This window comes from Hirundo rustica, chromosome 2, assembly GCF_015227805.2.
Source record: "Hirundo rustica isolate bHirRus1 chromosome 2, bHirRus1.pri.v3, whole genome shotgun sequence".
Lineage (NCBI taxonomy): Eukaryota > Metazoa > Chordata > Aves > Passeriformes > Hirundinidae > Hirundo > Hirundo rustica.
Window position 1 is genome coordinate 44,856,478 of NC_053451.1, and position 24,364 is coordinate 44,880,841.

General features: G+C 39.1%; 1 protein-coding gene across 8 annotated transcripts in view; it reads left to right on the forward strand.

The window, feature by feature from the left end:
* The window catches only part of ZMYM2 (zinc finger MYM-type containing 2), an 84,307-nt gene that overhangs the window by 54,380 nt on the left and 5,563 nt on the right, over nt 1-24,364 (forward strand). For all 8 annotated transcript variants that reach the window (XM_040054525.2, XM_040054517.1, XM_058424287.1 and 5 more), the window contains 10 exons: nt 3,987-4,159; nt 10,200-10,365; nt 11,214-11,248; nt 14,049-14,178; nt 14,343-14,458; nt 15,204-15,375; nt 16,436-16,537; nt 18,455-18,549; nt 19,496-19,664; nt 20,576-20,727. In XM_040054525.2, coding sequence (XP_039910459.1) covers nt 3,987-4,159; nt 10,200-10,365; nt 11,214-11,248; nt 14,049-14,178; nt 14,343-14,458; nt 15,204-15,375; nt 16,436-16,537; nt 18,455-18,549; nt 19,496-19,664; nt 20,576-20,727 — 1,310 coding nt within the window. The remainder of the gene's footprint in view (nt 1-3,986; nt 4,160-10,199; nt 10,366-11,213; nt 11,249-14,048; nt 14,179-14,342; nt 14,459-15,203; nt 15,376-16,435; nt 16,538-18,454; nt 18,550-19,495; nt 19,665-20,575; nt 20,728-24,364) is intronic.

The window sequence follows — 24,364 nt, forward strand, 5'->3', positions numbered from 1 at the left end:
CAGGTGATAGCATTGTGGGTATAGAAGAAGTTTTGCATGTGAATCAGTACAGAGGGAGATAGAGCAGAAAGATCTGGAAGGAGCATAGCTCCAAAAAGCTTCCAAGACATAGCTTGTGATGCTACTGGCCTGTTGTTATTCTTCTCTAGAACAGGTTAAGCTGAAGTTATTACAAGATGAGAGAACAGCACGTCTCGCATGTTGCTTGAAAGACAGAGGTAGTTTAGTAAGGACGGCCTTTCAGAGGTAAAAAAACCCAACTCTTATAGGATGGAACAACTACTTTCTATAAAAAATATTAGTCCTTATGGTAAAAAGGGACTGGTGTTGAGGCCTCAGGATTATTTCTGGTTCAGCATTCCTTTTTACACAGCTACTTGATGTAGAAATGTACTGAACTTCCTGTAATTCAGGTAGATGCTGCTGGAAGAATAAGATCATGTTCTTAGTAGCTTACTTGCACTGAGTCTGCAGTCAGCCAAGTGAAGCAGGTTTTCTGCCGTGGGCATCTCTGCGGGGCTGAACCTGGCAGTTCTTGGATCTGTAAAGAGAAAGGAAACTTCCCTGAGGTAAAGGTTTTGAGGAGCTGCCTGGGTGTTGTTTAGTCAGCAGTCATCTCTTCTATGTTGTTCAGATAGTTTTCTTCTCAGTACCCTTTATGCGGGGAATCAAAATTCAGGGCTCTTAAGAGATAGGTTTTGTGTTAGGTTTTGCTTGAAAGCCAGAACACTAGTAGCATAATTAAGGATACATTATGTTAAGTTAGCAGATACTCATCTACTTGTTTTTGTTTGCTTCAGATTTTGAGATACTTCTGAAAATGGTCCTTAGTGGTCTTTCTGAGACAGCCAGCTTGTGGGATGGTGTTAGAACTTTCATAAAGACCATAATTAATGACTGATGTAGCTTGAGCCAAATAACCTGTGCTTATAATTTCTTTCTAAGTAAGAGCTGTTTTTCCTCAGAGGCACTTTAAAGCACTGGAGGTTTCCATCTGATCACATTTGTGCATCAGATATTGTAGAAATCTTGAGGAGCTTAGATTTTTCTCAGACTTTTCATTCGAAATGTTGGAACTGTCAGCTGTCTGGTTTAGGCAGTGCTTTATACTCATGAACCCCAAGCCCCCAGGGGAGTTAAGCTGAACAACCCCTCAAGATTTTAGTGTTGATATGAGAAAAGACATTCAGTGCTTTTGGTATTACTCATCCACAATGTGCTGTAAATCAAAGCCCACTTCATGGTCACATCTACATAGCCAGCATGGGTGTTGCTGTTACACTGATTCAGGATTTCTCTTGTGCAAGAGAAGACCAAGTTGTGTTTTGCCAAAGGCAAATACCTTTTCCCATGCAAAGAAAGTCTTAACCAAAGCATTGTAATAAGAATGGATATCCTGGGTTGCAGGCATTTTGGTTTCTCTTTGTTTGAAATCACAAGGTCTTGAAGCTAAACCAGATTTTCTCTGGCCCTGTAGATTAAGTCACCTATTACTAACACATAAAGAGTTTCAGACAAATCTGTAGGGTTTTGCTCATGATATTGCAAAAGAAAGGCTTTGTAAATATTCTACTTTAGCAGTCTTCAGGGTTGTAACAATCTACTGTCAGCGTCTAAAGTTTTATAAAAATGGGGTTTTCATCTTCTGTAGAGACCTCCTTCAGCAAGAAGCCCTGCAGTCAGTGAGCTATAAAAAACCCTATATGTTCCAGGCATTTAGATCTTAAGGGCTGGAATTTTGGACTTTTTTTTTTTTTGCCCCTTACTTATTGTTCACCGATGGTTATTTTTCATGAGTCACAGAAATGTGGGAGATGTTTGACTGTAGACTGGAAAATTTTTTACCTGATAACTTTTTTAAAGAAAACAGCAGCATTGTCTTCAACTTCACTTCCTGTAGTTCAGCAGCCAAAAAAAATGTCAGGTTTGTCCATTCCTTTTTGTAAACTCTTTAGCCAGGTGGACATAGGTTGCCTGGTTGGTAGTAGAGGAATACTACTCATCTATAGTTTTGAAAGGGTTATGCAGCATTGGGTGGCTTTTCTAAGAGATCACTGAAGAGGAGGATACATTGTGCTGCTAAGATATCTCTGTAATTTTAAAGAAGAGGAAAGAAGATGATGCTCCATGCAATAATGAGATGCAGCCAGCAGGAAAAAATACTGGCAAGAAATTTTGCTTTTAATTGGTATTTTTAACTATTAGCTTGCACACGCTGCTATCTTTAGGATTGTTGTTTCCTTCAAAACAATGTAAAGTCCAAATCAGTTGCACTGTAAGGATGGTTGCTGGGTATGGCACTTTCCATCTGTGCAAGTAATTTTCTTTATTCTGTTGTTAAAGAACTTAAAAGAGAAAAAAACCCCAACCAAACAAACAAAAAAAAAACCACCCCAAAAAAACCACTTTAAACCTACAGTGTCGAATTTGTACAATATTCTATAAATGTCTTGTTTTGACATTACTCGCAGATTTAATTTGTTAGCAAAGCTTGTTGCATTGCAAGTTAAAGTTCCTCAATAACCTTTTGTTTGTGGAAGATCGTCTGCTGCATCTTCCATTTGCATTCTTGTGCTTTTAGTGATTTAAAAATAGTATCTCAGTTTCACACATACGAATTCTACCCTAATAAACAACAGCTGAAGTCACATAATTGAAATTACTGAGTACATTATAGTATTTTTATATTCTGTATGGCAGAGGAAGTACAGCATATATGTTACATACTGAGTTTCATAACTTATCAGAAGTACAGAAGAAGTAATATCTGTTAGATTATATCTGTGTCCTAGCAGAGTGGATGCTTAGAAGATTTGTATTTTAGTCTTTGGTGGTGCTGTGATATTTGGTAGATCATAAAAACAGGTGCAATACCTTAGATTAAAGGCCTTTGTAAATGTAATCTTGTCCCTCCAGTGTTCAATATAGACAGTTACTTCATCTTCTCATTCTATTCTCTCCCATAAAATTAGGACAGTTACAGAGGTATCCAGTATATGATTTAGGCTTCAGCTGAATAGGCACAGGATTTGAGGTCATTTAAATACAATATATTCTGAAAATAGCCTATATAATAGCTACAGTATTCATCTTTTAATGCATTTAATATATTAGAATGTATTTGCTAGCTTGCTTCAGGGAGGATCAGATCATGGAAGAATATAGCTGTCGTTACGGCAACCTTGAAATTATGACTGCATAGTAAATGAAAAAAAAAAACCAAAAAACCCTTACCACAAAAGAAAATGAAAAACAAACAAACAAACAAAAAAACCCACAACCCACCGAAAACCAAACCAACACAACACAGAACCAACCAAAACAACTAACACTTCCACCCCAGTGTGAAAAAAATTATAATGTTAATTACATATGAACTCTTCATAAATTTCATGTGTAATTTCCTGTCATTGCATAATTCTCACCACTGACCATTGCTTGCTTTACAGTTACATTTTTAAAGAAATCTCTCAGTTCTTAAGTCATCATACATATTAGTGTTCCTAAATATGAATAAATTATCTTAAGTGGTTTGTTTTATTAATATAAATAAAGGTAGTAATAAAATTAAGTTGATCCATGAAGATAGGTATTTCTGTAGTAGATAGTGTTGTCTGGATCACTAGCATTTTGAGGAGGTGTAGCTGAGCAATGTAACTCCAAGTCAATGCTTTTGCATGGGTCTATATTAAAAGAAAATTATGTTTTATTTTCCTGACTGTTTATGCAGGGATTTGATAAACAAAGATTCAGCATAGGGTTTTTAAAAAGAGGTAGGCATCACAGGAAGCCATAGAGTTGTGTAGGGAAGATATTTGGGTAAAAATGTCTTGAAATAATAGCCTTATACTGTGCAACCTCAATTTGTCTGAAGCCCCAGTTGTTAGCTGTTGTTGTATTCACTTAATTTTCAATATTTAACTCTTAACTGTGATAATCTCTTTGTAAAAATTACTTTTTTCCTAATGTTTAAAATCTGTTTCCAGGCTGCAAGCTGCTATATAAACAAGACTTTGCAAGACGGTTAGGACTGAGATGTGTTACTTGTAATTACTGCTCACAGCTGTGCAAAAAGGGAGCAACTAAGGAACTTGATGGTGTAGTGAGAGATTTCTGCAGTGAAGAGTGCTGTAAAAAATTTCAGGACTGGTACTACAAGGCAAGTAACTCAGAATTTTTGACGAGAGCTCCACAGTTAAAAAAACCAAAAACGCACATGTGAGGATATCTCAAGGACTGTGCAGGAAATATGGCTTACTTCAGCAGAGCATTTGCTGTCGAATAAGCAAATGTATTAATTTTATCATTTGAGTTTTCGTAGATCTTAGAGCAGCATTTCTGTCATCTGATTTTATTAATTCATTTGGCAAGGAAGTCCTGAGTTACAGAAAAACAAAAAATTACTATGTATATTTGTTACTTTAGAATTCCAATTTTTTCTCAGTTAATACCACATTTTTCTTGTCAAAACTTCTTAAATGTGTACTTAGAATGTTGAAAACCCTGTTAGTAGCAGCTGGATACTTCAAGTTTACTGAGATTAGCATAGTTTTTCTTGTTCCTGTTTTTGCCTCCTTTTTTGCCTTTTCCCTTCTCCCACAGTTTGAACTGCAGAGGCTTTGATTGTTCAGTATTTCCCAGTGGAAAGGATGCCAAAGGAAAAAGCAAGACCAAATGGATTTCTAATAAAAGTTTAAATCAAACAGATGGCATCTATTTCTAATTCTCTGGAAGCTTAACTGCCTTGTGAAGCACAACCAGCAAAGACTTCACAATAAGAGGTTTTTTGTTTACATTTTTTGAAAGGAAGAGTTGAAATTGGACTGGGTTTAACCTGCGATTAGTGCCATGGATAGAATATTTGATCTCTGGTTTGAACGTGCTGGAAAGCTACACTGATAATTTCAAAACAAGAACTACACTGTGCATGCAGTTGCAGAAAAGACAGTACAAAATTCATCACCGTACCAAAACTCTGCACACAGCCTGGAAGGCAGTAAAAAACTTGAAATTTAGAGGGCTAGATACAGGTCCTGTAATTCAAGACGATCTACCTACCATAAAAGAACTGAATATGAAGAAATATCTGATATTTTGGAATGCCTGATTCCGGAAATGTTACAGCCAAACACTGTAAATTCTTTATTCTGAATAATGTGTGTAGGGTTCTGTTAGTCATTCCTAAAAAACCCCAAAAAACTACTGAAGACCACAATGTGTTTCTTTTGTCTCATATGAAAACAAGGTGACAAACCTTGGCTGCAGAGTTCTTAACTGTTAACTTCATACAATAATACTTAATCTGTCTGTGTGCCTTAAAACTTGGGTTGTGAGATAAAATTTATCCTGTGAAAAAAGTGCCTTCTGATAGAAAACTTAAATCTTTGCTGTGCTTTAGAAATCTTTTGGTGATTCAGCAAAGCATATAGTCTGGAGGTGTGCATACCAAAGTACTTCCATGAACTGTAGCTTCTGTGGAGGCTTGTTCTATGAGTCAGCTTTGAGAACCACTTGAAAACTCAGACTTCAGATTATTCTGATTCATGGGATAAGGTCATAGCTGGCCCATGATGTCTGCTTAAATGCTTTTGGTACTGTGATATGGGGATTTTAGATCTGATGTCATAAAAAGGCAATTTAAACAGATTTGCTGGTGATTAGTGACTTTTGATACTTTTGATGATACTGAAGTGTTAGATAGTTCTACTTTTTGAATCTTACACTTGCTAGTGGAACTAGGGTTCCGTTATGAAGAACTGTTGATTGTAATTTTTTTTTCAAGTGTTTCTTAAAGCCTTAATACAACTGAGTTTCGGTTTAAAAAGCTTGAGATTTATTACATGGGAAAGACATATAATAGGTTTTGGGAAATCGTGTCTGTTGCTAAAATTCTCTTTATTTCTTTACATCCTTACTGGTACTTTCTCCCACTTTATGGAGGTCACTCCAGATACCTTGGATTTGGTAGTGCGTTCTTAGCTTGTATTCTTATCTAGCCAAAATAGACAATGATCAAAAGATAGGAAGGCAGAATAGATAAGGACCGTTCTCTGAATTTGTACTTCATTAGCTGTTTTGTCTGTTAGCTTCTTAAAAGAATAGTTACATATGTATGAGCTTTGTCTCATTTATGCAATGTTCAGTGTTACTTTGGAGTTTCAGTGAATGTATACATGAAGAGAAATAAGTAGTAATAACCTAGTAATGTTTTAACACCGTCATTGTGTTCATTAAACAAGTGTTTGTCTCCATCTTCTTTGTCTACTTTTTTTTATGGACACATCTTTCTCATGTAGTGTTATCTGGAAAACATTGTAACCTTTTAAAAGTATCAGGTATTATGGGAGCACTGCCCTGAATGCCAAAATTCTCTTCTCAGAAAGCCAAAAGAAGTTAGCAATGGTAGAAGCACAACAGCTTATCTAGAAGTATTAACATTAGATTTACCTAGATAAGAGTCCTTTAAACCGAATATGAGGCAGTGAAATGTAAAAGAATACTTTTAGTCCTGATTATCTGTTGGGCAACAGCTGCAGTAATAGTTGGTGCCAAGGTCTGAGGAAATTTGTACTGTATGGGTTCTGTGCACCTCTGAGACAAGAGGCAAAATTTTGGGTCTCTTGAGGTTAGCTCCCTAAGTTTTTAGAGCTCCTCCTGTAAACTTGCTTGCAGTGGTTTGGATGTTAATCCAGAAAATGCCTGGAAATGTCAATATAAATCATTTAGTAGCCTGATGTTTGATGACAGTTTCAAACATTTGGTGTTATATTAGAGCATTGAAGTTAACCTTGAAGAAGAGTATCCAGTTCTGAGAACAGCCCGGAAGTCTGTTTCTTTAAATACGCCCTGAGCAGCCTTGATGGCAGTGCTGCCGCTGAAGCGCGCGCGGGTCGTGCGAGGCTGCAGTGGAGAATTGATTAGACTCAGCATGTGCAGTGATGATTCTGTATTCAGTGGAGGTCAGGTATCTGCAGCACAGGGTAAGTAGGAGGTAGGGAGCTACAGTCCAAGGCAAAGAAAAATGATTGTGGCTAGTGAGCTCAGCAATGATTGTCAGCAGTGGTAAAACGTGAAAGTGGAGCCAGCATTAATCAAAATGGTAAAGACAGCAAGACAGCCTTGTGGAATTTCTCTTGTCGGAATTCAGCCGTTCCCTAGTTAGACGTCTCAAACTCCAGTAAGTACTCTTTCAGAACAGTTGATCTCCTTTCTCTTAGAATCCGTCACTCTCTGGGAACATCTTTTGCTTTCTATTTACTGCAGTAGAAGCTGGAATAGACAGCTAAGGTTAGGTCAAGTTAATAGTAGCCCAAACCGTTGGAGAACATTTGGAACTAGTTGATGGAGGGATTAAAAATGTAAATAAAAGCCCCACATACGAAAATTTTATTCTTTAACCCAAATTTGGGGCAAACATTAGTGGCTTACACTTATCACCATGGCCATTTGAACATGTTGAAGTAGTGGGAAAAGAAATGTACCGAAAAGCAGTCGTGAGTGGCGAAGGACTTGTGCAGTGCAAGCGCAGCAAGCAGAGGTGGGCATTTTGGAACACGGAGATAAGCAGACCTGAAGCAGGTATTTTGGAGAGTCAGTTAACATTTAGTGCCAGTATCCCAGGTGAAAAGAAATGGAAACGAGAAGGAAGGAAGGAAAGAAGGGAGGAAGGATCATAAAATGTCACGAAAATCATTAATTCGTTTTCACTTTCAATAAATTTGATCGTCAGGGAAGTGGGTGAGCAAGCAGTTAGCAGGAAACTTCAGTACATGGAGTGGTGCATAACACTGACTGGAAGCAGAATTATGGAAATAGTAGAATTAAAGTGTAGTAAATGTAGAGATGAGAAGTGAAGCGTCATTATAAAAGAATCCCAGGTTTCCTGAGGAATGGTAATTTCCATGCAGAGGCAAAACAGTTTTCTTTTTTTAACCTAAATAATTTAGTAGAAGCCCAGGAGAGACAACAATATAGTTACTCAAAAGCCTAAATGAGAAAGGAAACCAGGAGAGGATTGAGAATGCAGAAATGAGAGAATCACAGCATAGGTTGGGTTGGAAGGGACCTTTAAAAGGCTGTTTAGTCCCAACACCTCTGCAATGGGCAGGGACTTCTTCAATGAGATCAGGTTGCTTGGAGTCCCATCCAGCCTGACCTTAAAATTTCCCTATCTATAACCTCTCTGAGCAACATGTTCCAGTGTTTCACCCTCATTCTACAAAACTTTTCTTCCATCTAATCTAAGTTGACCTTTCTTATATCTAATCTAAATTGACCCTCCAATTTAAAACCATTTCTCCTTGTCCTATCACAACAGGCACTGCTGTAGGAAGGCTGTAGTTGCTGGATTTGACAAGATTTGACCCCTTTTTCTTTCTTTGAAGGAGAGAAAAATGAGCAGAAAGTGGTGCTTTGATAGTCAAGCAGTGTGCAGCAGGTCAGAATAGATGGGCTTTTCTGTACGTGAGTCAGCTGCCATTCTTAATCAGTGTTAGGTGGGTTTGAGATTTAAATTTAGAGTGAATTTTTTTTTCCCCTCTGGTATTTCGGTCTTTTGGTGGCTTTGGAAGTTGCATTTGCCTTAAAGGTGTGAATTCACAGCTTTCCTGAACTGCTTAAATCTACACTATTTTGGCAACACTCTACATTTTATCTTGTTCCCCACTCCCTTCTAAGAATACAACTTACTTGCTCTTTTGTCCCGCTGAGGTGATCTGCCAGAGGAACTGTGGATCAGCATCAGTGGAAAGTCCAAGTGACAAATAAAAATTGAGGGAGGATGGGGATAATGGGGTGCTGTAAGGTCTCTGACCTTGTATCCCCTGCAGGTACATAAGCACTGCTGCTGCTACCTGCTCTTCCAGGGCCACCTGGTGCTCATTGTGAGGTGATGTTGAAGCTGCAGCTTTAATTGCTCCCAATTTCAAGCTGGTTATACTGTTAGAAACAACACTTTCTATGTATCATCTTTAAATACTTGAAAACTAAAAGTGAGAGCTTAAGTTCTTTCACTGCCAGAGAATGGTGCCGCACTGTTAAAATGCAGGGAAGAAACTAAACATTTAATTATTTTTAAAATTTGAATTAATTGGCCTGGTCATACTTTTTTGGAGTCACGAAAACTACAGTTGGACTTTGTTCTGTTTCGTTTTGGTTTTTTTTAAGCCATCAGAGCCTTGTGCATAACTGCAATGTTGTGTATGATTTTATGTACTAATGTTTTATGTTGCATATATTACAACTTCCCTCTTCCTCTCCTGGCTATATTATTAGGTTGACTTACTTTGGATTCCTGAGCATCTTTAAAGTTTTTCATTTTAAAGATATGCTTTAGGATGGAGGTTGTTAACAATATCAAGGCGAGCTGTAGTGCAAACAATTATTTGCTTAGTTGCAGATGAGAAATTTGAGCTGCCGCTGTTCAGATAATAATTTATAGCATGGCAGATAAAATGCAGTAGAATGTATTTTGGAGAAAAACATTGTCTTAGTAATGACTTGTGAAAATAACATGCAGGTTCATGGAAGATACATTACCTAAATGTTTGAGTTTCCAAGTTACGTGCTAACTAAATTTTGGGGGAGTCCTCTTTCGTTAAGAGAAATTGTTGTTTATAAATCATAGAGAAACTTGGATGAACTAAAGAATTGGGATCTAAAATTGTTGCCAAACTACTAAAATAATGGAAATATAAAAAATATGCTGATTTGATACCTAGAGAAGTGATTATTTTGGTGACTTTTTAGAACTTTTTAAAACTTCTGATTCATTTTTAAAACAAAAAACCTGCCAAAGTTTGGAGAAAAAATGACTTGTATTGTCCTCCGTTCAGTAATACTGAGAAGTCTGTCATTTTCTGCTGTTGTTTTGCAGAATGCTTCAATGAAATTTATTAAAATTGATGCACAAAATTCTTGTTTTGATGACTGTTTAGAAGTGAGCCTGTTTTTTTTGTTTTGGTTTGGTTTTTTTTTTTTTAATAGTGACAAATTATTAAAACAAAGCAGATTTATTCTGGAAGCTATCCCTCAGCAAACAATTGAAAAAGACGGCAGCTTAACTATTGTACATGAGCGAGACTTAACTGTGTAGTGGTACTGAATCCTAAGTACTCTTAAAAACGTAGCTTTTTAAAACGTAGAAAGAATTTTTTTCCCAAGGCCTGCTTAAAAATGTGCAACTCTCCCTTTGCATTAAGGCTGTGCGGTGTGACTGTTGTAAATCTCAAGGAGCCCTGAAAGAGAAGGTGCAGTGGCGCGGCGAGATGAAGCATTTCTGCGATCAGCACTGCCTGCTCCGCTTCTACTGTCAACAGAACGAGCCCAACCTGGCCACCCAGAAAGGACCCGAGAACCTGCACTATGGTATGTGCTGCTTCAGGGCTGAGAAGCGTCGAGCCAGATGCTTCCTTCAAATGAAAAATTGAAAGCTCCGTGAATTTTTTATTTGTCGTGATAAACCGCGTTAGACGTTATCCTTTTCTGCTTTCTCATCGGAGGCAGCGTCGAGCTGTTCTGGGTTCAGTGTAATTTTAGTGCTGTATCATCATGGGAGCAGAAAGTGTTTTCCTCCTGCGTTGTGCTCCAGTTTGTCGTTACTTGCTCAGTGGAAACACTTCTCAAAATGCCTTTTGGTCATAGAGAATGGATGCACTAGGAATGAGGAAAAGGGATACCTTGAATGGAATTAAAGGAAATAAGTGAAATGGAAACGAGAATATGATGAAAGTATCTAGATAAGAGGAATCCATTGCCTTTTTTTTTTTTCCTTTCTGTTGGCAATAGGTGCTGTGTAAATTTGCGGGTGGGCGCTGAATACGCGTTTGTGTGGTTTAAATGGCACGTCAGGCAAAGTTCAAATAAACCGGCTTTTAAATTAACGCGAGTATGGCAGCTCAGCTTCTTAGTATAGCCATTTTCATACCTGAGTGTTTTGGTGTTTACTTTTCTGAAAGAGGCTGTATTCACATCTGGCTAAAGCATTGATTTGTCGTTTGCCTTTGTGTAAGGCTCAGTACTGGAGTATTGAGGGAGATCAGTAGGGAGGTGTCAATGAAGGAAAAGTCTTGTGTGCGGTTCTCACCTGCAATATGGTACTAATGAGTTCTCGTGATTTAATGCTATATTGGTATTTTCTTGAGTTGCTTACTGAAATTTGCTTCGCTTTTGAAAAAGAGAAAAAAAATTCTAAAAGTGTTTCCTTGTGCTTTTAGATCAGGGCTGTCAAACCCCCCGGACAAAAATAACAGTAAGTACATATCTTTAACACACTCACATATCTAACTCTGTCTCTTTCTCTCTAAAACATAATTAGATGTACTTAAAATGTGAGATCCTGGTGAATTAGAGGGCTGCTATTAAAAACCAAAAATTGTGTCTTTGGATGATCCTAAGATAAATTTATTTTCTTAGTCTCTTTCAGATCTGTAGGTGAAATAAAAATTTCAAATATGCATACTTTCCTTTCAGTGTCTTCTGGGAAACCAAATCATCAACCATGTGTTTTACATCTATAGTGCATATAAATGTCGCTTAAAAGTTAATTAACAAGCCGTGGGTCTTATTCACGTGTTTAGACTGATTAGGTGTATTTATTGAATATAGAAAGGGAAGAGAATTTCACAGTTTTTCCTCAGTTTTTTTACCCTTCCCAAGAGTTGAATTCTCTAGGTGCTCAAGGTCTGATTGACTTGGCTACAGAGTAGGGAAGCATAGCCTTTTGCAGAATCACTGTCTGGAAGGGTGAGGATCATCAGTGGAGTAGCAGCCTTCATTCTCAGTTTCAGTTTTTCTCAGCTTGTCAGAAATACTACTATTAATATTGTTTTCAGTTAGCTTAGTGTATTTTGTTTGAAACTGTATTGGTTTCATATTTGCTGAATTCTGTTTGCCAAATTTAGTGCAGTGGTTTGAGTGTTTACTCGTTTTTATTTGTGAGAGAAGCAAAAGCAAGTTTAAGTCTTAAAGGTATGAAGATTTTATTAACACACATTAAAAGAAGAAAATGGGAATTAAAATGAAACTTTAAAAACACTTTTCCTCCTCCCTCACAGATGTTCACTTTCCCACTGATAACATAAAGAGACAAAACCTGTGATTTCAGACAGTTTCACTATTTAAAAATCAGTTTTTTAGGAGAGGACTTCTATGGAGTTTCTCCACTGACAACATAGAACAGTTCTTTTATGGGTCTTAACTCTCACAAAAACAGCCACCTGGGAAACCTCCTTTTGTGAAGTCCTTCTTATTAGCAGCTTTTCTAACACTGCATAATGGGTTATCTTTGTTTATTTTAGGTTCCTGTTTAAGGATGCCTTTTTTAGTATAAAATAAAGGTTCTCCTTTTCTATTTCTAAAAATCATTTTAAGGAACAGAGGCTTTCCTTTTCTTTGGGAGCAAAGGGTTTTACATCACTTTCTGTCTTCCTCTGCTCAAAGTTTTCTATTAACTCTCAGTTATATCAGTCTACAACTGTAACTAGATTTCTGCATCCCCCTAACAGCATTTATCTGTTACAAGGAAAGTTAGTCTATTTTTTAATGGTTTTATAAGAGAAGTTCAGCAAAACGAGGCAATTCTTCACTCCTTTGCCTTACTTGGGACTTAACTCTCTCTCTTCCCTGACTTGCATCTCATGCCGTGCTTCCTCTGACAGTTTGCTCTGTCCTTTTCCTCTCTCTCAAGAGAAGGGTTAGGGCATTGGGAGCTCGTTTGTGCGAGGAATAAAGTCACTCTCTTGCGCAGAGCCCGCGGTGGTTACATGAGCTGTGCCGGGCAGCGGCTCTGGCAGCGCGGCTGTGCAAGTGTGAAGCCGTGGGGGAGGCTCAGGAGCTGTGGCTGAGGTCTCCGTAGCCAGGCTGCTGCATGACAGGGATGTATAATTCCTCTATTGGCTCTAGTAGCTATTACTTTCAAAACCAGTCACTAATTGGTTTAACTTCCTGAAGAAATCACTTCCCCAGTGTCAAACTACCACAGAAACTTAGTTTTGTTTTGGTTTTTTTTTTGTCACGTGGAAGGTCTGAGAGGCTTGCCTTTTAAATGCAGATAGGGATTAAAGACAAATCTTAAATCTAAGTGGAAGTTTTTGATGACAATATAAACATGTTTATGAAAAACACAGAAAATTGCTTAGGTAACTAGAAACATCAGGCAAGCTAAACTGTCATGTTAAAAATTTTCAGTATTTTATGTTTAATGACGGTAATTCAGTCCAGAAATTTATAAAGATCATGTCAAAGCTATGTGTGACACCGTATTTTTTGTGCATTTTAGGGAGTGTACACCTGGTAGAGCTGTTCTTGGGACTGGGCTTTCCTTCCATATCTAAAAGGACATATGGGGCTAGTCTTCTTACATAGGACCAAATAGAACTGAGAGTTTGTTTCTCAAATCAGGTTCTCAAAGAGGTTCTAGGGTACAAAAACCATGTCTGGAACAAGAGGAGTTTTTTACCTCTTGACTTTAAGGACGCGGTTTGAACATTCTGGGATGTTCCCTGGCATCTGTTGTCACTGTTTTAGAGCCAGCAGAGGGAGCACGAAGTTCATGCTTTAGCTACTAAAAAAGCATTTAGAGAATTTTCATTCAGAAGTGCTTTTTTTTTTTAAGTGATCTTTGAACTATGGCATAATTCAAGAAGGTTCAATCTTGAGCCTAAAGTTTTTGTTTCTGCTGCTCATGATGAACTCTTTTGACAGCTAAAATTATTTTATTTGTTATAAAATGGCTTAAATGATGCTTTCACTTGAACATAAAATGTTCAAAGTAGCTTCAATTAAAAAAAAAATAAAAAAGGAAAATGAGCCAGAAGTGCTAGCCCTGAGTAAAGTACAACTGCTGATGATCCTGGCAGTGGCAGCTCAGTACTAGAACGTAGAACAGTTTGCAGTTATAAAATAGTAGTTGGTGCTGTTGTGTTGTGCTCTGTGAGCTATCTGTTCATTATCTCATTGATGAAAAGTATCAGCTGATACATTGAGTCAAGAACTTTGTGTTGGAATCAGTGTTGGTGCAAGAGCACCTTCTCTTATTTGCTTGTCTGCAGGGCTCGGCTCCACCACCTTCTCCAACACCCAACAGAGAAATGAAGAACAAGGCAGTTCTCTGCAAGCCTTTGACAATGACAAAAGCCACCTACTGTAAACCTCATATGCAGACAAAATCTTGTCAGACAGGTAATTCCTGAACCGTAATAAAACTGATTTCTTCGTTGCAGCTTTTTCCTATTACTGTCTTACATATTGCAAACATTCTGATTTTTTTTCGCCCACTAAATGGCAGGTGTAAAATATATTTAAATACCTGGCAGTATTTGCCTTTTTCCTTTTTCTTTTAATAGAAGATGAGTTGAAAAAAGAGTATGTCCCAGTGCCTATTCCTGTACCAGTCTACGTTCCGGTGCCTATGAACATGTATAGTCAAAATGTTCCTGTTCCTACCATGGTTCCTGTTCCTGTAAGTGAGACTTCAGCTTCATTTTAAGATTGGCATCCATTCATTTTAAGATTGGCATGCATGTGTGGGACCACCTTGTGTTGCTGGTTGTTCTCCTTCTGGTCCATCTAAAGGGTTACAGGGTGCTGCAGGACTGTTTATTGAAAAAGCATTAGAATCCAACAGCGGCACTTGATTGCCGAGGTCTTCTTTAGGACCTGTCTGCCTGCTTCCAGTGTGAAAATCTTGTGCTGCTGAGCTTTTTAGGAACAGTTCTGAGTGATAGCTCTGCTTTTGCTGAATATGCTGAATAAGCCTTTAACAGCGAGATTTGTTTTTGTAATAAAGAAGCTGAAAAGGTTGTGTTGGGAAAGGATGGCAGAGTGGGGGATAAACAGCAGGAAGAAACAAGATGCTGATTTGTCCAAACTGTTAGTCAGGAGAAATTGTTGTTAATCTGAGGTTATAATCAGACAGGTTGGATGTTCCAAAGACCCTTCTGTTCTTTCTTTGACCAGGCATATTTTGTCTTTTTTTTTTTTTTTTTTTCCTATGTCCTTTCCTGCTTTCCCTTCTGTTCATAGCTTCTTCATATTGGGTCTTTAACCTGTCAGCATTTTTTGTTAGCTCACATTAAAGTGACTTGTTTCTAATCTGTATCAACTCTGTCATTCAGAAGAAGAGAACAGAAATTGCTTTTGGTTGTTGGTTGCGTTGTTGTGGCATTTTTTCTTTTCTAATTATCTCTGCCTCCCTGTCTGCACAGGTGCCAGTTCCAGTTTTTTTGCCCACTACTCTGGATAGCACTGAGAAAATCCTGGCAGCAATTGAAGAGCTGAGGGGAAAAGTGCCCTCAGATCCTCTGGAAGCTGAGCTACTGAACTTGTCAGGGGTGGTACCTGAGCATGTTGGAAAAGCTGAAGCCTCTGATGCAACCAGTGAGTTTCCTGATGAGTTTGGAGTGCTGGGGGATGTGTGTGAAAAGAAGGATTGAGTTTGTTTTTTTTTATTTTAGGGAAAGTTTGAATACAACAGTGCTGTCATTGAGGTCTTATATTAGGTTGCATTGTGCTTTGAGGTCCGAGTCTCTTCTCCACCAGGCGTGAGGGGAGTAAGCAAGTGGCTGTGTGGTACTTGGTTGACCTTAAAGTAGTTTTAGTTTCTCAGTGCCCATGTCTCTTTGCTCTTCTTTCCTGGCTCTGCTTGCCCAAATCCTCAAGTCTCTTCTGTGTCTTTCCAGGAAAATTCGCCTTCACTCACATGAAATTTTGACGTTTTTTACCAAGCTCTTCCAACAGAGATCTGAAAGTTGTTGACAAATTACATAAACTTACACTTTGTGCCTCATTATATAGAGGCCAGTGTAGCTGCCCAGGAGGCTTACTGTATTCCACCCTATTGCCATTCTTCTAAAATTGCACATTTCTAGTAGCACTGCAAGGTTGTCATTTTCAGTTTCTTGCTCTCTTTTGTGAAGTACAGCTAGCTAAATGAGCAGATGTATGGGGTCACAGCTTGCTTGCTTACAGAGGACTGAATTTGGAGCAATCAGTGTTTGCCAGAAATTGGAGAGAATTCAAGCTTTGTTTCTCCTTTCCTGCATGCCTTATTTGAGAAACAGATCCTAGAAAAGTAGACTTGAAAGTCTGTTCTGTCGCGACACGATCAGGTGGGAAAATAGTTAGGTTTGTCAAGTTTGTTTGAGTTCTGGGATTGGTTGATATCATCCAGGTTCACCCGTATTTGGTTTTCTATTTGTGTGCTTTGCTGACTCACCTTCATGGAGAAGAACAATGGGCTAGTAAGTATCTTTTGTGTTTAAGTGAAATCAGGCTGGAGAAGTAAATCTCAGCTCCCAAGAACAAGAAAACACAGGATGGTAATGAGCAGAACAATCAGTTTTAGAACAACTCAGATTCTAAAGTTAGAGATCTGCACCATTTGGCTAATCCATGTCTTGGTTAAAATAATGAGATTTTTTCCTTTTCTTTTAAACAGGTGTGATGGTTGACTCAAATCCCCTAAATTCAGACTCACGGACAAGCTTGCCTGATGTTCCATATGAGCCAGACCTTGATATTGAAATAGACTTTCCAAGAGGTAATTCTTCTGTGATTTTAATAGATACTGTCACACTGTGGGCAGCCGTTGTAGCTTGTTTAGTCATCCTTTCAGAGGAGCTTTATTTGATTGCAGGATGCACCTGACTGATGGTTAGGTAAAACTTTGCCATGCCTTTGTAAGCTGGGGGACTTCTGAATTAGTTCTTCCATCTTTCTAAATACAGTAATTGAAACAATGCAAAGAAAAAGGGAAGTTAACCATTTGCAAAGAACTTGGCTGCAGCAGTTGTTTTGAACATGCATTTAGGAAAGTTGTTTTGAAGGCTCAAGTACTCAGATGGTATTTGTCATGGACAGCAATGAATGAATTCTTCAATCAGCAGGTATTTTCATGGTTTAGAGAAGAAATTGCCAAAGGGTCAACTTCCCACTCAGGTTTGTTAGAAATTTGCAAGCTGGCATGCTGCACAGCCCTTGTGTTACCTTTCAATATCTTGGTAATGTCCGTGTCTGCATTTGAAACGGTAGCGTTATTTGAATTCACAGGAAAAAGTCGCTGCTTTGAGACCTTTCTTGAAAGGAACTCTTGATGCTGTATAGTCCAGTTTCTACCACTCTACAGAATGCAGGGAACTGTGTCTGTTCCCTTACACCGTACCCCAGTGAATCCAAAACCCAAGAGAGCTGCTGGCCGTAGTTACTGTCCGTGTTCCATAACTTCTCTTGGACACATGACTCTCATACCTCACCTGGGCAGGTTCTGTAGGGGCTGACAGGCTTCTTTGTGCTGTGTGGTAGATACCTGCAGTAGATGCCCAGTTTGCTGTATGCCTAATTTAAAGACAAAGCCTAGGGGTTAGCCTGACATCAATCTTGGGACATTTGCTAGTCAGGTGCACACTTTTTAACCCTCTTTATAAGAGAAGCTGAGTCCATGAGTTAGAAAAACCATAGAAGAAAAGAAGTAAGCAAGTTGGAGTAGTAGGTAGCAGCAGTCTGCAAGAGGCCTTGATTACACTGAAGTGCTTCTGAGATAAGATTCTTTGTGGTATCAGGAGAAGGACTGCTTTGGAGTCTGGTGCAGAGTTCTGAAATCTCTGCATGTAAGTGCTATTTCATCTGCACCAGCTGGAAAGCTGTTGTGGGAAATAAGGCGGTGAAATCAGGTTATCGGAAGAGCATTCAGTTTTGAGTGAAAACATTCTTTGATGGCTAAAGGAGGGATGAACCATCTTCCATAAAATAAATAAAGGTGGGGCTTGCAACATTGAATCCATTCGGATGTCTCATTCCTCAATGTTGCCTGAAATAGAATCCTCAATAATACCCCTGAAGTGTTAAATAAACAGTATTTTGATGTACTGCCATACATCTGCTTACCAAACTTATCCATCATGAGCTGGACCTCCACCACTTGCATAAATACAGACTAAAACCAGTTTCGCTGAAGGAGTTTGCCTTCTGATCTTAATGTTTTTAGCCAAGTGTAATGTGCTATAAGAAATAACAAAACCTGAATAGAAATAATCTAAATACGTGAACAAAGCTGCATGTACTACGTTAATTTCTATTTTTTCCAGCCATAGCTGCTCATTCTCACCGTATCTGATGATTTTTAATACCAAAGACAGCCTGGGCAGAAAACATTATGTAAGAGTCTACAGTAAGGAATTATGCCTTAGCAACTTAAGATGATACTTGAAATGTTGAGCATTGGTCCTCTGAAACTTACTTACAAATAAACTATTTGACAGCTTTGTCTTACTATTTGACAGCTTTGCCTTAGTTTGAATATAAAGAGAGGTTTCTTTCCTCTTACCAAAATCCAGTGTTTATTTGTGTGCCTTGTGGACACCTTATGTTAAGGCACACCAGTGTAGTTAATTGGGTTTTTTTGCAAAGCAGCATTATTTGAAAGACATTTAGAAATAAGCTTCTGCTTATGTATTTTCAGCAACTGAGGAGCTTGATACAGAAAACGAGTTTTTGTTACCTCCTGTTTTTGGTGAAGAATATGAGGAGCAGCCTAGGCCTCGATCCAAAAAGAAGGTAATTTTTTCATGCTATTAAAAATATCAAGGAAAGCACAAAATTTATAATTTATGGTAGGAAAAAATACCTGGTTTGTTTTTTGTTGTTTTTTTTTTTCTAGTTCTCATACTGATTTACAGCATGTTACTGTCTACTCATACCTAATATCCTATCTTTATTACATAAATTGATAAATTTCAAATAATAAAATTATTTCAGCAGTAGGTCTGTTGCAGAGGACTGTTGGATTTGATAGGAATGTGATTTGTAAATTCTGGTCCTGTTTTTGCTTCACAGTGGCAGAACTGTTGATGAAATGTGCCACTGTATATATACCTACTGTGTTCTTAGCAATGCTATTTTTACCTTCTACTCTGAACAAATGTGTCTTAGTTTAATTTGATAGTAAGATGGAAAACATTGGCATCACCGTGGTTTATAATGAGAGCCGTAGCATTTCCTTATAAAAGAGTTTAAAAAACATTTTAATTGCTTGTAACTTCCCAGGTTTTATTTTTAGTCGGTCATAGTTCAGACATTGGATACAAATTAAGCATAGTCTTTTATTTAGCAGGACACTACCAAGAAATAGTTTCCTACCCCTGGCGCAAAGCTGAAATGTTCTTTTTCCAATAACTGCGGTAGATGCTGCGGCTTTAAAAGAAGCAGCCAGCTACTACTAAAGCTTTCCAATAATAAATGGGTCTTTCTAGCATCAAATCTGGAGTCTGAGCTTTTGCTGTTATCCGCTGGATGTTATCCACATTTCCGCTGCTGGGCACGCTTTAATCTGGAACCAGGGCTGGCTTTTCCATTGGTGGGCTCCTTTGAGCCCGCAAGTCGAGCCTGTGACAACAGATTTGTCACATCTTCTGCGAGGTTCTGTGTGCTCTGTGGCCTGCAGCTGGCTGTGCCAGGTTCTGTGTCCCCGCTGGTGGCATTAAGCCGTGTGTTGCCGTGGCAGGGCGTGAAGAGGAAAGCCGTATCGGAGTACCAGTCGCACGACGACAGCTCGGAGAACTCCGAGTGCAGCTTCCCGTTCAAATACGCCTACGGGGTGAACGCGTGGAAGCACTGGGTAAAGTCTCGCTGTCTAGACGAGGAGCTTCCAGAGCTGGAGGAACTGAAATCAAGTAAGTATTGCCAAAAATCCGGCATCCAGAATCTGACCCGGCAGGGAAAATTGCTGTACTTGTGTGATTCTCAGCTGTAATTTTTGATAGAATTTTTCTCCTGTCCTTAATGTTCCCAGCATGACTGAGATTATTTTGCCACGGGGTTGCCAAAATCTTTTTTTCTATTTTTTTCCGTTTGGTTCAGAATGCTGGGTCTCACACTTCTCGTGAAAGCTAGGACAGCACCTTCTTGGCTATTCTGATTTTCTGTGACCATTTTGATTATTTGTTTGAATCCTATTTTTCCTCATATTCTAACTCGCTTTAGAGTTCACACCATTTCTTGGCTTCCAAATGTCAAGGGAGGGACATCCTCCTAGTCTTTGTCCTTTAAGATCTTCCTCTGAGGCTGGCATTCCTGGCTGTGGAACTCTGGCACATGGTGGCCTTCAATCCCCAGGAGCCATGCTCTTTCTGCAGCTCTCCTCTCCGTACACATTTGCTCTGTGAGGGCAAAGGGGAATTGCTGCTACTCCGGCTGCTCTTCAGCTCCCACATGCATCTCAGCACCTTTCTGTTGTTCTCTTGGATCTTTGGAAACTGCCCTTTTCCCTGAAGGTGCCCCTCTACACCGCTGGCTTCACTTCAGCATCTTGGGTTGCCTCTGCGTTATCCTGAGCTGCGCATGACAGTGTATTTGTTAGCAGGTGCTACTGCATTTGGTTAACTGGACTTTACTGTGGGTGCCTTGATTGTTTTAATGCAGACCTAACATTCTAACTGCTTAGTCTCTTACATTTTAGTCTCATTCATTGGTTAATGGAGAAGACTTCAACAGTTTCTCGGTTTCCAGTCAAAAAATACCCCATCCCACCTTCACTGCGTGACAATTCTGTTGTATAATGTAGCATTTCTTCTCTGTTTTACAGTAAAGTCTGTGAAATTAAAGGAAGATCTATTATCACATACTTCAGCTGAGTTAAACTATGGGTTGACACATTTTGTCAATGAAATTCGAAGGCCTAATGGAGAGAACTATGCACCTGACAGCATCTATTATCTGTGTCTTGGAATTCAGGAGGTTAGTAGAGGATGTAGAGATGGGAAATGGAGCTGCTGATTTGACTGTAACCCATTTCAGTGGAAGAGTGGAGATAACATGGATTTACTGGCTAGGAGCTACCCTTAGTACATGGCTGTGATCAGGCTGCTGTGTAGTCACATTGTAGAAAGCTGTCTGTGTAGGAAATGAGTCTGCAGACCCATCCTGAAAACTCAAACACAAATTGGTATATTGTAATACTTCTGAGCTTCTTGCTGGGTTAAAGCAAATAATTAACCCAATCAACAACTACGTAGTCTTTTCAAATGCTGTGCTCCATTTTGTTTGCTGAAGATGTCCAATGTAAAAACAGAATGGATCAAGGCATGATCTCTAAGCGTTTTACTAATTTGGTTCCTTAGCACACAGAGGAAGCAACCTAAATTAAATGTCTTTTGGGGAGGGTGTAATTTACTGAGTACTGCAGACTGGACAGGCAATATAGAGCGCAGGAAATTCTGCTATATTGACTGCTTTATGCCCAGTTAAGATAGGAAGGAGTCAGGTTAGATGTAATATATATGAAGGCAATAACCTATCACTAGCTAGTCAGAGAAGCTGTTCCACAGCTCATCTTTTAAGCAGGGAGAGCTGCCTTAATTTTTGCTACACAAGGCAAAACATAGGTAAAATAAACAGTGTTCAGAGCTGAGAGCACAGAAAATTTTACTCAAGTTAAATGACAAAAAAAAGTGTGTATGGTGTGGGAAGAAAGCTCCTCACAGGGTTTCCAGTTTTACTTAAACTGTTCCATACTTGAGGCAGAGGATGTGTATCAATTAATAGATTTTTGAATTGAAATATTTTTAAATAGTAAAATAGTAATTTTCCTGTGTTGCGAGTATGCAAAAATAAAGAGTTAGTTGCTGCCTTTGCCTCACTGTTGAAAGTTGAGAAGCAAACATTGATTTTAGTCAGTGGTTTTTTTAGTCAATATTGCTACAAGGCGTGTTGCAAATTGAGCTAGCTTTCTGCTTCTGCACTTGCATGATACACTGTCTCTCTGTACCTTTCTGTTGAATTGAAAATATTCCTGTTAAACAGATCAACAGTACACAGAGGGAAGTATGTTTTTGTAAAAATGGAACTCTAATAATACTGTTTTTATCTTTCTCTTTGTACCTTTGACGTAGTCTATTTTGTCAGTCATGTAAGCTAGTTATGTATAAAATACTGTTTTTTCAGCTCTTCAGAACCACAGTTATCATGAGGCCTAAGACACAGACACATGCTGGAGTTAGTGGAGCAACATGTGGTTATGTTACTGTAATTTCACTGCTTAGACTCAGTGTCCAGTATTTAATTCAGGCAATGTGAACAGCCCTGATTTGTTGGCCAGGCTGTAGGAAGATGTGCTGTGTTCTGATGGGTTTCCATTTCACAAAGGCAGACAGAAAGTGGGGGACAGAAACATGAGCTGCCAAGGGCTGCAGCCATCATCTGTGTGCTACTGGCAAATATTTGGGGGTGTACCACCCCTCTGAAGAAACATGTTTAAGCAAGCTAGCGGTGCACTAAATGCAATGTAGTTGTCCCAGTGTACAATAAAACTCCATGGCCTTTTAGAATTTGCTTAGTCCTTTGCATCTGACAACCTCAACCCTGAAAGAGAATAAATTGTCTGCTACTGCATAGAAGGTGTTGGCTTTGTTGAACTTGGAAGGGGCTCAGAGGAGATTAAATTATGCCATTTAAAGCAAGGCCAAAGATCATTCATATTTTGCTGTCTTAGAGTAAGTTTCTCTTTAAAGGAAGAGAACGTAGGAACTATTAGAATGTGGGCTGGTAAGAAAGAAAGTATATTCCCCTTCCACCAGCATTACTGCACTCACTTTTTGTGGCTAAGTACACGCTCAGTTTGGAGGTTTTCCTCATGGATAGAATGTGGTTTGAGCCCAGGAGTTGTCAAGTCCTAAGTTGGTTGTTTTCTTGTTTGTTTGTTTTTAATTTTGTAAAATGACCTTTTCTTAAAGGAAGCACTATAAAATCTGTTCCAGGAAACTGGTCCCTGAGTCAGATGGTGCAGTTTCAGTTCAGGTTCATTTGCAGGTGAAATTGTTCTGCTTTCAGACAGAAGTGGTTCAGTTATGGTTTGATAATTCTGAAGTAATGGTCCCGAAGGATATCATAGAAATAAAGGCTGCTGCATGATCAGGCAGGCATCTAGTGGAGAGGGTTCATCTAGAGGAAGGTGTTAGCCTGCAGTGCTCCTTTGTTGCATCATGGTTTTCATTCTTTGGGATTGGAATTATTGGGATTTGGTTTGGGGTTGTTTTTTTTTTTTTTCTTGTTTTTTGTATGTTTGGTAATGGGATTGTTTGGGCAGGCTGATAGAGTTTGGCAGTTGTTTGAAGGTCAGACAAACAGAATGGCTGCAGACAGCGATTCAGCCTGTTCTCCTCCTCTGCGGGATTCAGGGGCACATCCAGCTCCTTCCCGTGCACTGCAGTTGCAGTCCTGCTCACCTCGGGTGGGAATGGCTGGTGCTCACCCTGCCCCTGAAAGGCTGGTACAGCACTGTGGTTTGGGAATGAAGGTTTGCAGGTTTGGGTGATAGGTTGGAGTCTGCCCTGCTCCCCAGGGTCATCTTTCTCTAGACTCTGCCGTGCTGGTGGTCCAGAGAGCTTCAGACTTCTGCTGGGGATGCCAGGGTTTAGTCAACACTGACTGTGAACCAGGAAGAAAAAGTATTTTTAGTTGAGTTCTCACAGGCTTGTGTGTGGATTGGTTGTGCACCAGTTTTCAGTCTTCACTTTCACTGCCAGCATTCAGTGTGAGTGTTTAATGCAAACCAGAGAAAAATACACGGTGGGAAAATGTGCCAGGGAATGGAGGGGCAAATGCCATGAGGCTTATAGTAAGCTCTGTTATCTGGCTTAGAATTGCTTTGTAAAATCAAAACTGGTCTGTGTAGAAACAAGCACATGTGGGGGAATATTGTGCTTTGAGTAATTAGTTAAACTTATCATATAAAATAGTTATCTAAATGAAAATGTTTTTGAAAACCTGTAGGAAGTGTATTCATTCCTTTTCCCTTATTAAAAAATGAAGTGCAGAGATAAGGAAGCCGGGATGTCCTGAACCGTGATCACCTGTTATAAATAAGTGTTGTGTTTAATGTGATTTCAAGCGTGGGTACAGAAATAGATGCTGTTTCCAGAAGCAAAGGCATTTTTTCTCTGTCACTTCTATTGTTAGTGCTGAAGTGGAAAATTCAAGGAGCCAATCCTCCCTTTCTTAGAAATGTCTCCAGAGGGGCTAATGTCAAATTGTAGTCCTCAGCCATTAATTCTTGGTAAAGGTTGGAAAGAATTTCTGTCGGTAAGGTCAAGAGGGGTAAGATAATTAGATTGCAGAGCAGGCCAGTGCCTTGCACCATCCTCTCTCCTCCTTGCACTGCTCTGTATTATCACTGCAGATACATGGGTGCCGGTTTGTTCCACGCTTTTCTCTTGAAGATGGTTTTGTCACAGTCTGGAGTTCACATTTAAAAGGGCAGGCTCTTGCTAAGTGTGGGTTGGTTCTGGCTTTTATTTTGAAGGCCTAGGTGAAGGAAGAGGTAAATTTTGTTTGTGGTTTGAGGCTTTTTTAATGACTCCCTGTTCACTGCTACAGT